The 14,577-nt window shown below is 35.4% G+C and overlaps 2 protein-coding genes across 3 annotated transcripts; one reads left to right on the top strand and one right to left on the bottom strand.

Moving 5' to 3' along the window:
- Positions 1–2,784: 2,784 nt before the first annotated feature.
- LOC100254468 (uncharacterized) lies at positions 2,785–9,993 on the bottom strand. Of its 2 annotated transcripts, none has more exons than XM_002277833.4 (4): positions 9,793–9,993; positions 7,566–8,549; positions 3,651–3,698; positions 2,785–3,558 (listed from the first exon to the last, which is right to left on the bottom strand). In XM_002277833.4, exons 1-4 carry the CDS (start codon positions 9,991–9,993, stop codon positions 3,118–3,120), a joined length of 1,674 nt encoding a protein of 557 aa, XP_002277869.1. In that variant the 3' UTR covers positions 2,785–3,117. The 2 variants fall into 2 exon arrangements, with proteins under 2 accessions (XP_002277869.1, XP_059595182.1); XM_059739199.1 differs by lacking the exon at positions 9,793–9,993 and adding an exon at positions 9,491–9,581.
- Positions 9,994–10,341: 348 nt separating this feature from the next.
- LOC100245887 (large ribosomal subunit protein eL24) lies at positions 10,342–14,225 on the top strand. Its single transcript, XM_010655720.3, has 5 exons — positions 10,342–10,710; positions 11,638–11,713; positions 11,874–11,975; positions 13,517–13,665; positions 13,876–14,225. Exons 1-5 carry the CDS (start codon positions 10,700–10,702, stop codon positions 14,033–14,035), a joined length of 498 nt encoding a protein of 165 aa, XP_010654022.1. The 5' UTR covers positions 10,342–10,699; the 3' UTR covers positions 14,036–14,225.
- Positions 14,226–14,577: the final 352 nt, after the last annotated feature.

Here is a 14,577-nt window from a genome sequence, read left to right as displayed (position 1 = left end):
TTCTTATCCTCCATTTCTCTCTCCTGGAAGTGCCAACTTCTAAATTTGCTTCTTGGGCCACCAATTGGGTAATCTAGGATTTTACCCTAAAAATGCACAAACAAATATATCAAAATGCAAGATACAAAAGAGTGCTCGTGTTCTAAATCTTCGAAAAGGACACCATCCAGAAGATGAATTAATCAAGAGACATGTGCCAAAAATAAATGACTGATATAAATTTGGAATCCGCAGGCCATGAGAGTTAGAAGTAAATTTTTTGGCATGTGTCATTTTCCAAGCAAAATTATCGTAAGATTACGTGGTTGTTGGGCGACCTTGCAGAAAATGGGATGGGGACCGTTAAAAGCCATTTCCTATGGCTTCACACAAACGCATCTGCAAAGGGTGTCTTTTTCTGGATGTGGAAGACGGCCGCCTTTCATTTTCAAATATGATGTTGCCGTACTTGTGCTTATTCATTATCATTTTGTCTCCCCTTCATCATTTTTTGGAAGTCTGCCTTTTAATAATTAGGAAAGGTATATTCCATGAACTGAGTTCTAAAGCTAATAAGTAATAACAGATGAATAATCATCAGGTTCAACCTATAAAGGTTTTGCAGATTAATAATTAAACCCAATCCCAGAAAGGGTGATATAAAACCTCAAAAACACATGAATAAAATTTTAATCATCCCTTTCTGATGAACCTGTCTCGACTCTCGTGTCGTGGTTGAGAGACCCCGTAAAATATGAAAGGGGTTTTCAGGCATGATAGTAGTGGGAAACTTTATTTATTTATTTTGTCATTTTCTCGGTTGTTGTTTACTGCTTTATGCACTGTAAAGTTACTTTCCCCAGAAAAGTTAAATGAAATCCTTGTCTTGTTGCCTGGTTGCCTTTCCCTTTTTATTGTTTTGAAAATTCAAAAGAAAAACATGTTATCAAATAACCGACGTTCACCACCCACGTTCCGCTGCCCTAAAGTGGTCCAACACTTGGCCACGTCTTTTATCATGTAGCTACTGTTAAGGAGCACGTTTCTATCAACTCCTCATCGTGTGGCATATCAGAGAAACGTGGCTTTGATGGGAAGCCATGTTTTCTTTGTATTATATATCGGTCTTGGTCCCAAGCTCCTCTCTCATGTTGCTGAAAATCTTCAGAAACTACATCATCCATAAGGAGAGATAGAGTTTTGGAAACCAAAGACTTGCAACCCAACAATGGTTGGAGGTAAGTATGGCATAAGTTACATATGAATGGATTGTTTATATGCATTATGAATTGCTTACATTTGGTATCAGAGCACATTAGCACTGAATTGATGATTGCTGATCCTTCGACTAAGGGCATGCCACCGTTGAAATTCAAGGATCATGTAATGAACATGGGACTTAGTTCCCTTATGTAGTTTTATTGTACAAACTCTTATTATGATGTTTTCTCATATTGATGTGCACCTTTATTTAATTTTGAGAAAATTCAACTTCATTGGACCAAGAATGAACATAGGGTTTATTCATTAAGTAATATTGTCACATAAAGTTAAATGTTAAGAAATGAATACAATGTAATACATGGAAGATAACACTCATTATATAGAGGACTTATCGCCATGATTCATGTATTTGTTACTTAATGTGGAAAAATGATGATCTAAGATAGGACATGAGGTTAAAAGTGTGGACCAAGTGGGAGAATGTTATCAAATAACCGACGTTCACTACCCATGTTCCGCTGCCCTGAAGTGGTCCAACACTTGGCCACGTCCTTCATCATGTAGCTACTGTTAAGGAGCACGTTTCTATCAACTGCTCATCGTGTGGCATATCAGAGAAACGTGGCTTTGATGGGAAGCCACGTTTTCTTTGTATTATATATCGGTCTTGATCCCGAGCTCCTCTCTCATGCTGCTGAAAATCTTCAGAAACTACACCATCCATAAGGAGAGATAGAGTTTTGGAAACCAAAGACTTGCAACCCAACAATGGCTGGAGGTAAGTATGGCATAAGTTACATATGAATGGATTGTTTATATGCATTATGAATTGCTTACAAAACATTCAAAATAAGATCCTTCATTCACAAGCATCCAGTACAGCTGCAAGGGCGTGACGTCGAACACTGAGAGAGTGGATGATGCAAGAAAATAGAAGCATCATATCTTCTTTTATCATACCACTATATACATCAGTGAAGGAAATGTGTCTTCACTATTCACATTTGTGTGCTCACCATCTCCGGACCCAACTTTTGAACCAGTCTCAGTCTTTGCCTCCCATAGAAAAATGAAAAATCATGGGCCATGGAATCTAAAAGTACGCAAAAACTAAAACATTTCACGATCAACCTTAATCACAAATTTTTGTTGCTCGTCTTGCTACAACAATTATGTTTGGCATGGAAAAGTTTAAATTGTTTTTGAGTTTCTAAAAGGCCATGTTGCTCAATTGACAATTGTCCATAATAACCCTTATAATTTTATTCTTATGTGTTATTTGTAAACCTCTCCTGTTTTACTTCGACCCTGAATGGACCCCTCCCCAAGAATGATGTATCATGACAGTAATCGGGTTTTGATCAGTATTAAATGAATCCGAAAGTCAACTGCTATATTTCATTCTGGCCATTGACTGAAACACTTCACTTTAAATCAGAAGTGAAACAATGTGAGGGGATGAGGGGTGAAACAATTTCCAAATGCCTGGAGATGTGCAGAGAACGACCCTGAAAACATGAAATATTTTAAAGCCCTCCCACGAAAATAAGAAATCCAAAAGCAACAGCTTAGGGGGAGATGTAGAACATTAAATCATATGTATATTATAGTTTGAGTTTCAGGAATGGGATGAGTAGTCGGATAGCTTTAAAATAATAAAGTTCCCCAACAAGGCCTAGTTATACCCAAGTCACATCCGACCTTTTGTGTGCTCTAGTAAAGGTTGTCACGGTATTCTCCCTCTCCCACAATCCAACTGTCCAACTGGTTTAAGCTGCTATTTCGCTCAAGCTTTCACCCACGTTAGTAAATAAAGATATCCATTCCAACTCCCCATCCACCAAGCAATATGGAACATCAAATGGGAGAAAGCCAGGGGGCAGGTTGCATATAAAGAAACAAATGGCCAGAAGGCTACCTAGGCGCACTAGTTGATGCCTTAGAAGAGGGTTTACTACTTGATTGAGGATCTTCAACTGGTTTAGAATCTGCGCTGATGGCAATGTTCCCCATTCCAATCTCCATTGCCTCCCTCTCATCCTTCTCCCTCTTCTTTTTCTCACAAATGACACTCTCCCCTGCTTGAATTTTTACAGAAGGCATGGAAGGCTCTAAAAGAAGAGGGCCCGCACTGATCCATGGATGAAGAAGGCACTGTGCTGCAGTTGGCCGCTTCTCAGGAACAAAATCAAGTATGGGAACCAGGAAGTCGGCCATATCATTTGCATCCTTCTCACTGAACTCATACTTCTCTACAAGAACCTTATTCATGGGCCAGAAACGCAACCGGCGGATGTGCCTCAAATCACCATATCTGTTGAAGAACTCCCGGGAATATTGACCACCTAAGGCAATCTGAGGATAATCAGCATATTAAAAGTTTAGACATTAGCACCCATGCATAATTAAGAGAATTTCTTTAGTAGTAGCAAGGATGATCAGCTTACCTTGCGGGGCATCATTCCAAGGAGCTCCATCATCAGTGCTAAATGGTCCTGCAAACAGGAAATAAAAGTTGGTATCAGCCAGATATGCCTAAAACATGAGTAAGCAAGTAAAAAGTCCGTTTACACCTCATTATTGACTTGAACATGTGATCCAGATAGCATCACATGCTGCTCACCCTTACAACTCATGTCATTTCTTACTTCTTGAAGATTGCACATGCTACTTACCTAATATCATTTCTTACTTTTTATAGTCTACCCCCATGCGATTTCTTCCCTTTCATTTCTGTCTCATGTTTATTAATTACTTCTTTTTCAAGCAAATTGGTGGATAATAAGAATAGGGGATGGATTGACATAATATCTTAAGTAAAATTGTCTATTTCTTTAGTGATGTAAAGATAAAGAGTTGTTTGCAATTTTACAACTGCAGAGAGAAGCAGAAAGAAGCATTCTGCATTCCTCCACACTGATTCATAGATAGATCAGAAAACCATGGAATGTAGGTTATATGTGGAATATAATGCTGCAGAAATGCATAGAAGGGTAAGACTCTAAAAGGAACGTTCTAAACCATATAATCATGCACAAGGAGACCCACAAACTAGAACCTTAGCAAAAGTCAGAGACAAGGGAACATTCTAAAATTTCTGATCCAGAGAAAACACAAACATCCTAAAATGTTCGTACTAAATGTCCCATGGTTGGCTCGAAGAAAAATGAGGCCATCTTGGCTTTCTATACAATAACCAAAAACTTTGAGATTGATTGGGAACTGTTTTGTAGACTCAAAAACAAGTTTAACAATTTTTTGAAAACAGGATTTTTTTTTAGAATATATTTGAATTGTTTTCACTTAATTTCACTTGTTTTCTATGGGATGTTTTAAAAAATAATTGTACAGACATAGAAAATAATTAAAAATAAATCATTACAAATAAAAGTTATTTTTAAGAAATATTTGGAAACACAGAAAACACGTTGAGAACATTCTAAGTTCCCAAATATATTTTTGTTCCAGAAAACATCATAAAACTGTTTTTGAAAACTATTCTCAAAAATTGTTTTTTGAGAATTGTTTTCGAAAATGTTCCCAAACAGGCCCTTTATGTTTGTCATGGTTCATATATAAATCAATGGCTATATATTATATCTTTTTTGTTGTCATATCACTACTGTATTCATATCCTCATCTCCTAATCTTTGTCTTCTAATTCTTCATAAGTTTGAGAGGTAAGAAGCTGGGTGGAATTTGTTTGTTTAACCAGAAGGGTACAGTGGTCATTGTGAATTCCTCATTCAATTGTTGCTGATGGACGATCTCATATGCGACTTGTCATCTCATTGAAATTCCAATTGATGCCACAATTTTTTCCAGAGAATGAAATTACCCAATGAACATAGAAAAGCATAGCAGTTGCTACTATATTCATATCCTAAGCTCCTATTCTTTCTTTATCTTCTAATTCTTCATAAGTTTGAGAGGTAAGAAGCCGGGTGGAATTTGTTTGTTTAACCAGAAGGGCATGGTCATGGTGAATTCCTCACTCAATTGTTGCTGATGGACAATCTCATATGCTACTTGTCATCTCATTGAAATTCCACAAATTTGATGCCACAATTTTTTCCAGAAAATGAAATTACCCAATTAACATAGAAAAGCCTAAAGTACAGATCATCCACAGAAACAAAAAAGAATTTACTTTCTCAATTGACCAAGAATGCCTAAAAAGTGAGTTCTACAAAACAATGTATCAGAAGGTGGTAGCTAAAATTAGTTTCAAGACATAATAAAAATTTAATTTACAATAAATATGTCCTTTTACAAGTAAAAACATGTATATCCAATAAAGCAAATTTACAATAAACATGTATATTTGTTGGGATTACAGTTTATAATCATTTTATAATTGTTAACAAGATGGATATGTTTTCTGCTTCATATTTTGCTTTATTCACTGGAGTGCTATTTATTTGTGTACCAAATACAGGTGAATATAGACCTATCACTGCTAAAATATTAAATTCTTTTAGTAATTGCTCAGAAATTCAAAATTTTCTGTAGTTTTCAACTCAAAAAAACTAACACCTTTCATTTAACACATGGTTGTATTACCCAAACATAAAAAATGGTTAACATATGTATGTGCTTGGTCATGTTTACATACGATTGGTTATTGAAGGCCTCATTCCCACGCCTGATTTCAAATTCAAGATTCCTTCTTTGGATTGGATACAAGTTGTAGCCCTAGAAATGACCTAGTGAACGTCATATCACAAAATTATTTTTATCCTCCAAAAATCTCTTTTAAACCATGCAAATTTCCAAAAACAAAAACAACAGTCATAATTTCAATATTTCCCATATTAGGGATGCATGTCTGATGCTACCCTATTGTTGAATACAACAACTTTAAATTGAAAGCCAGTTACCTCTTGCTATTATTTTACAAATAAGAGAAGCTAGTAAAGACTTCAAATGGCCATACTGAAGCCTATCTAATAGGTAACTATGACAAACCTTCATGTCTAATATAACCTCTATGCACAATCATCATAGGCTTGCATGCGCTCAGAAGGCAAAGTGGGTCATTTCTCCAACAATCAACACAAAAAGAAACCATAAACCACCAAACAGGCATCTATGGGCCAACATAATGAACATGAAATGAAACTACATACCAAATAACCAGACCTGTCAACCTCCACCTTTCTTAAGACACATTTGAGATCTAAGTTGTCAGTTCCAGACAGGAATTTCAGACCCAAAGATAGTTCATATTCAGTCAACCTTGGACTATCTGATTATTAGTACCTTCAGGTTGTTAAGTAAATGAGTGGTTTTTCCAGTGTGCAGGGCCCAATTTATATATATATGTGTGCATAAAATACATGAACATACTTAATCAGGTTAGCCTTGAACTTTGCTCTGCCATCTACGGAGACATACGTGGGACATGTATAATCAGTTTGACACCAGATTGAGGTAAAACTCTGAGACTCAAGATAGATAGTTTATTTTTAATGCTCACTTATCTGGGTCCTAGTTGGTGTTAATCTTTTCCCCATCATTTCTGGCCAGAACACTTATCATATTTTTATTTCCCATGATCAAATAACTCCAGCATTCCTCCCTCCCTCCTCATCCAAAAAGTATCCCAAAAACTCAGTGCCGGTTTGGTAGCAGAGAGGGGAACTATTTAAATTGACATTGAAGCGTGTTTGTTTTTGAAACTTTTCCTAAAAAATGACCCATTTTTAGGGACATTCAAAAAATGGCTTCCATGTTTTTAAAAAATGCAAGCACTTCAAAATTTGAAAATGATGCAAAAGTGGACATGTTTAGATGTTTTCGTTTTTAAAAAAATGTTTCTCTTCAAAAATTGGAACAATTTTCTGTTTTCCAAAACAGAAGAAATGAAAATGACACTGAAAAAGTTATTGGTTGTGAAACTGTTTTTAAAAATGATCTGAAATATTAAACTATGTTTTGCATATTTAAAAAAAGGCAAGCATTTTAACAATTGAAAATAATGCAAAAATGAACATGCTTATAGTTTTTATTTTCAGAAAAGAACCCCCCCCCCCCTCTTCTCTTTCTTCCATCAAAAACCTAAGACTCCCAAAAATCAAATGCCTGTTTGGTAATGGAAATGCAGACTTTTTTTATTATTATTTTAATTTAGTTTTTTTTTCCCTTAACAGAAAAATTAAAATGACACTGAAAACATGCTTATTGTTCAAAAAGGGAAAACATTTCTGGAAAAAATAATTTTCATTTTTCTTACTAGCATGCTCTAAAGATTTTCAAAAGGAGAAATAAGGACCGATTTCAAAGAATCAAGATATATTCAGCACACGAGCATCATAAACAATATAATTTCACAAAAAAAAAACAAAAAAACGTATCCATACCTCATCTCTATCAAAGTTGTCACCACTGTGAGGATCGAAGAGAACATCACCAGTTGCAAGCTCAAAACAAATGCAAGCAAAGGACCAAAGATCTGCAGAAGTAGAATATTTAGATCCAAGGATAACCTCTGGGCACCTATACTGCCTTGTCTGGATATCATTTGTGAACTGTTTGTATGTCCAACAGGCATTACCAAAGTCAACCAATTTGCACTTCAGGTCAACAGAAGCCAACAGCTTCTGCCTCATGGAATGACTCCCTCTCCTATGACCTTGATTTCCTTGTCCAGGTCCTTTTTTTCCATCAGCATCCAATAATCTGTCCCCATTGCCAGAACTATTGGGTTGGTCTTCCACAGAAGCCAAATCTAATTTTACATTAGGAGATGATTCTAATGCACCTGATGTTTCAGGATCTGGCTCAGCTTCAACAGCTGCATCCTTCTCCACACAACCTTTAGCTGCTTGCTTAGCCTTTCTTCTAATCTTTTTCTTCTGGTTCTTAGTCAAATCCCCATTTGACGTCTTAATGTCTTTCCCAACCCCCGACTCAAACACATTCTTGTCTTTATTTGATGGAAGAATTAGTGTTGCACCTGACTTTCTCGGATCCTTTGATGGGTCTATCATGGATAACAGCAAAATATTCTCTGGCTTCAAATCCGTGTGTATAATTGAGAGCTGTCCATGCAAGTAATCCAAACCCTCTAAAACATGGAAACAGATCTCCTTAACCATGTGAAGGGGCAAGCCATGATAATCAGTATACTTGATAAGAGTTAAAAGGTTATCCCCTAAATACTCAAAAACCATGCAAACATGCTGCCCATTTGGACCAGAATGCTTAAAATGATCCAAAAGCTTCACAACACATTTCTTATCATCTGGGTCTCCTTCCGCAATCTGTTGCAATATAGTTATCTCATCCATAGCTGCTTCAGTGTAATGCTGAGCACTCTTTTGAACTTTCAGAGCCACATACCGCTGCAGCATATGCCAATTATGTTATTATTTAATACAAAGAAATTTATTAAAAAAACATTATTCCCTAATAACACTCCATTTAGTCGTGAGCACATAGGAAGATACAAATTAAGATTTTGAATCTTAGTATTAGAACTTAAGAAAACAAAAACCCCATGTTAATTGAGCCTAATAAAACTATTTGGCTTACATAACACAAGTTTTGGGAAAGGGGGAGGGAGAGAGAGGAGAGAGGCCAATTAAGACAAATTTTAATTTTTCAGCACCTCAACTAAAAATAAAAAACAAAAAACAAAAAATAACTCAACTTATTGTATAATTATTTAGCAAAGTGAAGTTAGTTTCCATTTTCTTTGCAGCATAGCAGCACAAAGATGAGTTGTTATATTTCTCTTCTCATTAGTTTGCCTCCATTTCCTCTGGAATCAAATGGAGACTTAAGAAAAACAAAGACAGCAAAAGAAATTAGATTTAGATTTCCAGTTTCTTTTTCCTCATTCTTTTATTTATAAAATAAAGTTTCTTTTTCCTGTTGTTACATGGAATAGAACATGAAACCTCCTCCTTTCTTTTCCCTTTTCCTTCATTATATCAGCAGTCAAATAAAAGGTATAACAATTCAATTAACAGGCTTTCTCATTCAAATCTTCTCATACAAACAAGTCAAAAATTGAAGGTTAGTTCTAAAAAAAAAAAAACCAAAAATTGCAAGCTGTTTGAACAATTATGAAGTATCCCAGGAACCTAATACATCTCTTTGCCACCGCGAGCGTGTTGCTTTGCATTTGTTCAGAATTAACCATTCATATCATAAAAGTTAAGTTCATTTCGTTTCACATTCCTCTGTTTCCTAAGTGACCATACTAAATAATCTAACACCCAGATAACAATAAATTTTCTAAAACAAACAAAACCAGCAAAAGGGTTTTTCTGGGAAGTACATCGAATCACAATATGCACAGGAAACGAGAGGAAGGGATGGGGTGCTGGGTATCCCAAGCTGAGCCGGATACAATTGTTTGGCCATTTCTGAAAAACCAGAACAACACAACATCAAAATCACAATTCCATTGTATTCTCTGGTATTTTCCCTCCATTTCCTAACATTCAAACACACAGAATTATTCAAATACACTGGAAAGCTGTTAAAAATTAATCACTCCCAATCACAACATTCATAGAAAATAATAATTATTTGTCATCCGTAAAATACACACAAAGAGAGAAATGGCGGGAGGCGTACGGAGTTTAAGGTGTCCCAAGCAAGCCAGACAGTTGAGAAATGGCCCCATCCGAGCTTGGTTTGAACGATGTACCGACCGTTCTTGAAGGTGTCGCCGATTCGAACAGCGTGGTAGCCTCCACGCCTATAGTCCTCGGTCCCTTCGTCTTCGGATGTGTAGTCACTACTCTCGCTCCGATCCTCCTCCTGCTTATCCCCCATTGACGAATCAACCGATTCCCCCTCCCTCCGTTGGATTCAGATTTCTAAGATTTTAGATTCAATTATTCCCCTCCAATTGAGAACAATGCTGGGGTTAGGGTTTTTAACCAAAATTGGGGATTTTTGGAATGCTCAGAGTTAAATAATGAAAATGAAATAAAAAATTATATAACTATATCCGTAAGAGGGAAGTATGGGAGTTGACACCACTAATCTTTCCTTCAAGGGTTTTCAAGGTGGCTTTCTAAAGGAACCAATCATGCCTTGTCAAGGAAGTCATTACCGTCACTGTATGTCTGTATCCAGTTAGTTTGTAGTTTGTACAATGAAAAAGTCATATATATATATATATTTTAATAATATAATTTGCTTTTCAATTCTATCCACGCGTCTTTTAATGAATCAAATCTAATGTTATTAAGATTAGGATTTTTCTCTCCTCCTTCCCATGAGACATGGACTGAAGTTAGAACGCTTTCAACCCAGATGGGCCACGTACACCAACCTATTTGATTTGGGCTTTTATGTTCCGTTCCGACCCCAGTCTGGCCCATCTATTTCCACACAGTTCTGGTGGCAATATCGTAGTTATCTAGTAAAAACAGAGCGCTATTTAGTCCCTCGCTCATTTACTCGAGGGGTGTGTGGTTAGGGTTTGGGCTTCCTTTTCTAGGGTTTCCGAGGCGCAGCAGCAGCAACAGCAGCCATGGTTCTCAAGTATCTTTCTCTCTCTAAACCTGACCCATGCTTCGTTCTATGAAATCCGGATCTTTTAATTTTTTCCTTCTTCTTGATTTATTTTCTTTTTTATATTCTCATTGGTTTATAGATTTCGTTAACTGTCAGATCTCATGGTTGATTTAGTCTTTGTTCTTCTCCAGTCTTCTTATCGTCTTAACGAAATCCATGAGAGCTTGATTTGCACACATTTTAGGGTAGAAATTAGCATTTATTGGGTAAAATATATATATATTTAGAACAAGTTGATTTACGAATTGAATTTTTGAAAAGAAAAAAAATAGTGCATTAATTTCTATATATATAGGGAATTAAACCCTAAAATTTGCAGATTTGTGAACCCTAAATTTAGGCAAATCACACATAATTGTCTAAATTTCTTTTGAGAAGGAATAGTTACAAAAACCGGTTTTGAAAACAGAGGGAAAGGGCCTACAACAAAACTAAATTTCCCACAAAAAGGGCCTACACCACCCTGCTGGTCTTCAATAAACCGCTGATTTAAATAATGGATTATCACCAGTACCCAAATCAACAATGAATGAAAATTATTTTTTGGCTTGATGATGAAAATGAACAATTACCAGGCTTAGGGGCTTGTGTGGGTTACACATGGATATACAATAATTTATGCAATATAATATTCAGCACAAGTGTATGGTATTTTTTTCTTCTAGTTTTTATTATCATTCTAATTTCATGTGCCATGCATGGAATTGTGTTGTATATTGTTCATACTAATTTGGAAAATGTTCTCCCAAGTTAATCATATGTTTTCCTTCCTGTGTTCTGTGCTGAAGGCCATATGCTTTCTTTTGTTTAAATAAAATTAATTTAGAATTAGTGTGTGTACCTTCATTCTGGATGTTAAATCAAGGAATTAATATCTAAGTGTCATTGTCTCAGAACTGAACTCTGCCGATTCAGTGGTGCCAAGATATACCCTGGGAAAGGAATCAGATTTGTTCGTTCAGATTCTCAGGTAATTTTATAGCTCATTAAAATTTATGTTCTGTATCAGATTATTAGCCAACTAAATTTCTACTGAATGTTAATCTTCTTTCTTCATTGTCTTGGTTGGGCTCAGGGGTTGACCTCTTGTACTTGTTTAATTGACATTAAATTACTCTCAATATATTTAGGTGTTTCTATTTGCCAATTCAAAATGCAAGAGGTACTTCCACAACCGGCTGAAGCCATCAAAGCTTACCTGGACAGCCATGTACAGGAAGCAACATAAAAAGGTAGCACTTGAAATACCATGTATTCAATTTTATGTGGCATATGTCGGTACTGTGTGTGTGTGCATTTTCAGATTACAGGATTTTTGACAAACAAGCTACTGGATAGGCTACTAATGATGGTTACCAGACCACTATTTTAGCTTTTCTTGTTACTTTTGGGTGCTGTAGAAATTGCGCTTTTATTTTGGGGGCAATTATATTAAAGGGGTAGCCGAATCTGATAATGACCCCAAAGGTTATCTATTTTGCATAATTGGGCTGAAAGTATAAAGTAAGTTTTAAAATTGTCCTCAAGGCTATATGAACAATTTACTATGTGGACAATTTATCACCCAAAAATACCCAACATATCCCTAATATGAATTTTAAAAAGGGATAATCTCCATTTCCTGCAAATGGGCTTAAGGTTCATGTAAAATGCATATTTGGACTTAAAAGGATAGAAGTTTGTGCAATCAGATAATAGATGTCACGTGAGCACTGCAATTATTTAATATATTAAAATTTATCCTTAAGTACTCATGATAATTTTTATGTTAAGATTTCAAGAAAATTTTAAAAATAATAAATAAATTCTTTCTTAAAATCTATTTAATATTCATATAGGTTTTATTTTTTTTAAGTTGCAACTATTTCTTAATTTATTTTTCATTAATTTAATGTTTGATTATTATTATTTTTTTTCAAATTTTGAAAATTTTCATTTTTGAAATTTAATTAAATAACAATTGTGTAAGACATATGCAAATTTGTATATCATGAATTTATTTTTCTTCTTTTTCTGTGTTTGTTTTTCATACCAAAATTTATTCATACATGCACAAATGTCAAAATTTTTTTTTCTTCACATTTTTACACATGACAATTATACTAAATGTACAAGACATTTTCACATTTTTATTAACATTCGTAAAAATGCTCCAATATATTCACAATAGGCAAACTAGTATAGGTCTTGTATAGCTAGTACAAATGGCTTATACATTTAGTACAAGTGCCTTGTATGTGTGTGAATATATAGAAAATTGTATTTGACATTTATGCATGCGCGCAAACAATGTTTCCAGTTATATAACAAACAAACAAACAAACAAAAAAAATGAAGAAAAACATGCAAATATATTCATAATAGCCAGCTGTTTATAGTTGTATACCTAATACAAATGCCTTGTACATGTGTGAAAATGTAAAAAAATAAAAAATAAAATGAATTACATTTGACGTTTATGCTTGTGTAAACAATGTTTTCAATGGTTTAATGCCAAAAACAAACCAAAAAAATTGAAGAAAGACATGCAAATAGATGTGTGAATGGTAAAACGTTCATAAATTTTCATGGACTTTGTAGCAATCATGCAATATATATATGGTCTTTAGGACCATTATGGGTCACTTTAATATAATTGTCCCTTTATTTTGAGGCATGGGTGCAACCAGCCTATGTATATGTGTTTTGGTCACTTTCTGGAAAAGAATATCCACTATGGATTATGTTTGTTGGGAGTTATTTGTTTTGAGTCACTAATTGGGTTAATGCTCAGGATATTGCTCAAGAGGCTGTAAAGAAGAGGCGTCGTGCCACCAAAAAGCCCTACTCTAGGTCCATTGTGGGTGCTACATTGGAGGTTATCCAGAAGAGAAGAACCGAGAAAGCAGAAGTCAGAGATGCTGCCAGGGAGGCTGCTCTTCGGTGTGTTTTTGTTGCACTTGTGATTGCTAACCTGATAATTATGCTCCTTATACCTAATTGTTTTTGTCTCAATAGTAATCGGTTTATGCAATTAGAACACCCTGGATATTGTGTTGTATAATTCTTGAATGATGTGCTTTCCTTTTGCTTATGCTGTTATATGGAATATATTGCAATTTGTACCTGCTGATGAGATGATGTAAAATGCAGTGAAATTAAGGAAAGAATCAAGAAGACCAAGGATGAAAAGAAGGCAAAGAAGGCAGAAGTGATGGCTAAGGTGCAGAAGACACAGGGCAAGGGTAACGTTCCCAAGGGTGCTGCTGCTCCAAAGGGCCCTAAAATTGGAGGTGGTGGTGGTAAGCGCTGATTTGGGGCTTGTTTGGTGCGGTGAGAGTGAGATCGGTAGGTTGGAAGAAGTTTTAATTTAAAGTTTTGTTGTAAGGATTGCTTGGCCTGGTTAGCCAGATTGTTATTCGCATCCCCTTTTCTATAATTAGCACTGTCGACTGAAGTTGAGCACGATTATATAGCTAAATGGATTTTTATTTTGTTTCCTATATACCTGTTTTAATTTATAAAAATGAGATATCAATGAAGTTTTGTGAAATGGATTCATGGGATTCAGTGATATGATCATGAGTTGTCATTGAGAAATAGAAATCATGGTTTCATGGAATAAGTCAAATCAGTCACTTGGATATCTTGCTGAAAGGGATGATGTCGTATTGAACAAATACGATGATATTGGTGGGTAGATTGATTTTAATTTACTTGGCTGAAACGGCTAAGAGAACTCGTGGGAGTGCTTTGGTGTCATTGAAGGTGTGCACTTGATGCATGTTACAAATCTGGTAAGAGACAAGGGGTGGTCGCAACAAAGAAATCTGTATGATACAGGTACCATTTTGA

This window comes from Vitis vinifera, chromosome 8 (genome assembly GCF_030704535.1).
Source record: "Vitis vinifera cultivar Pinot Noir 40024 chromosome 8, ASM3070453v1".
In the NCBI taxonomy this organism is placed as follows: Eukaryota; Viridiplantae; Streptophyta; class Magnoliopsida; order Vitales; family Vitaceae; genus Vitis; species Vitis vinifera.
Note: the sequence above shows the minus strand (reverse complement) of the source record. Positions and strands in the feature narration are given on the sequence as shown.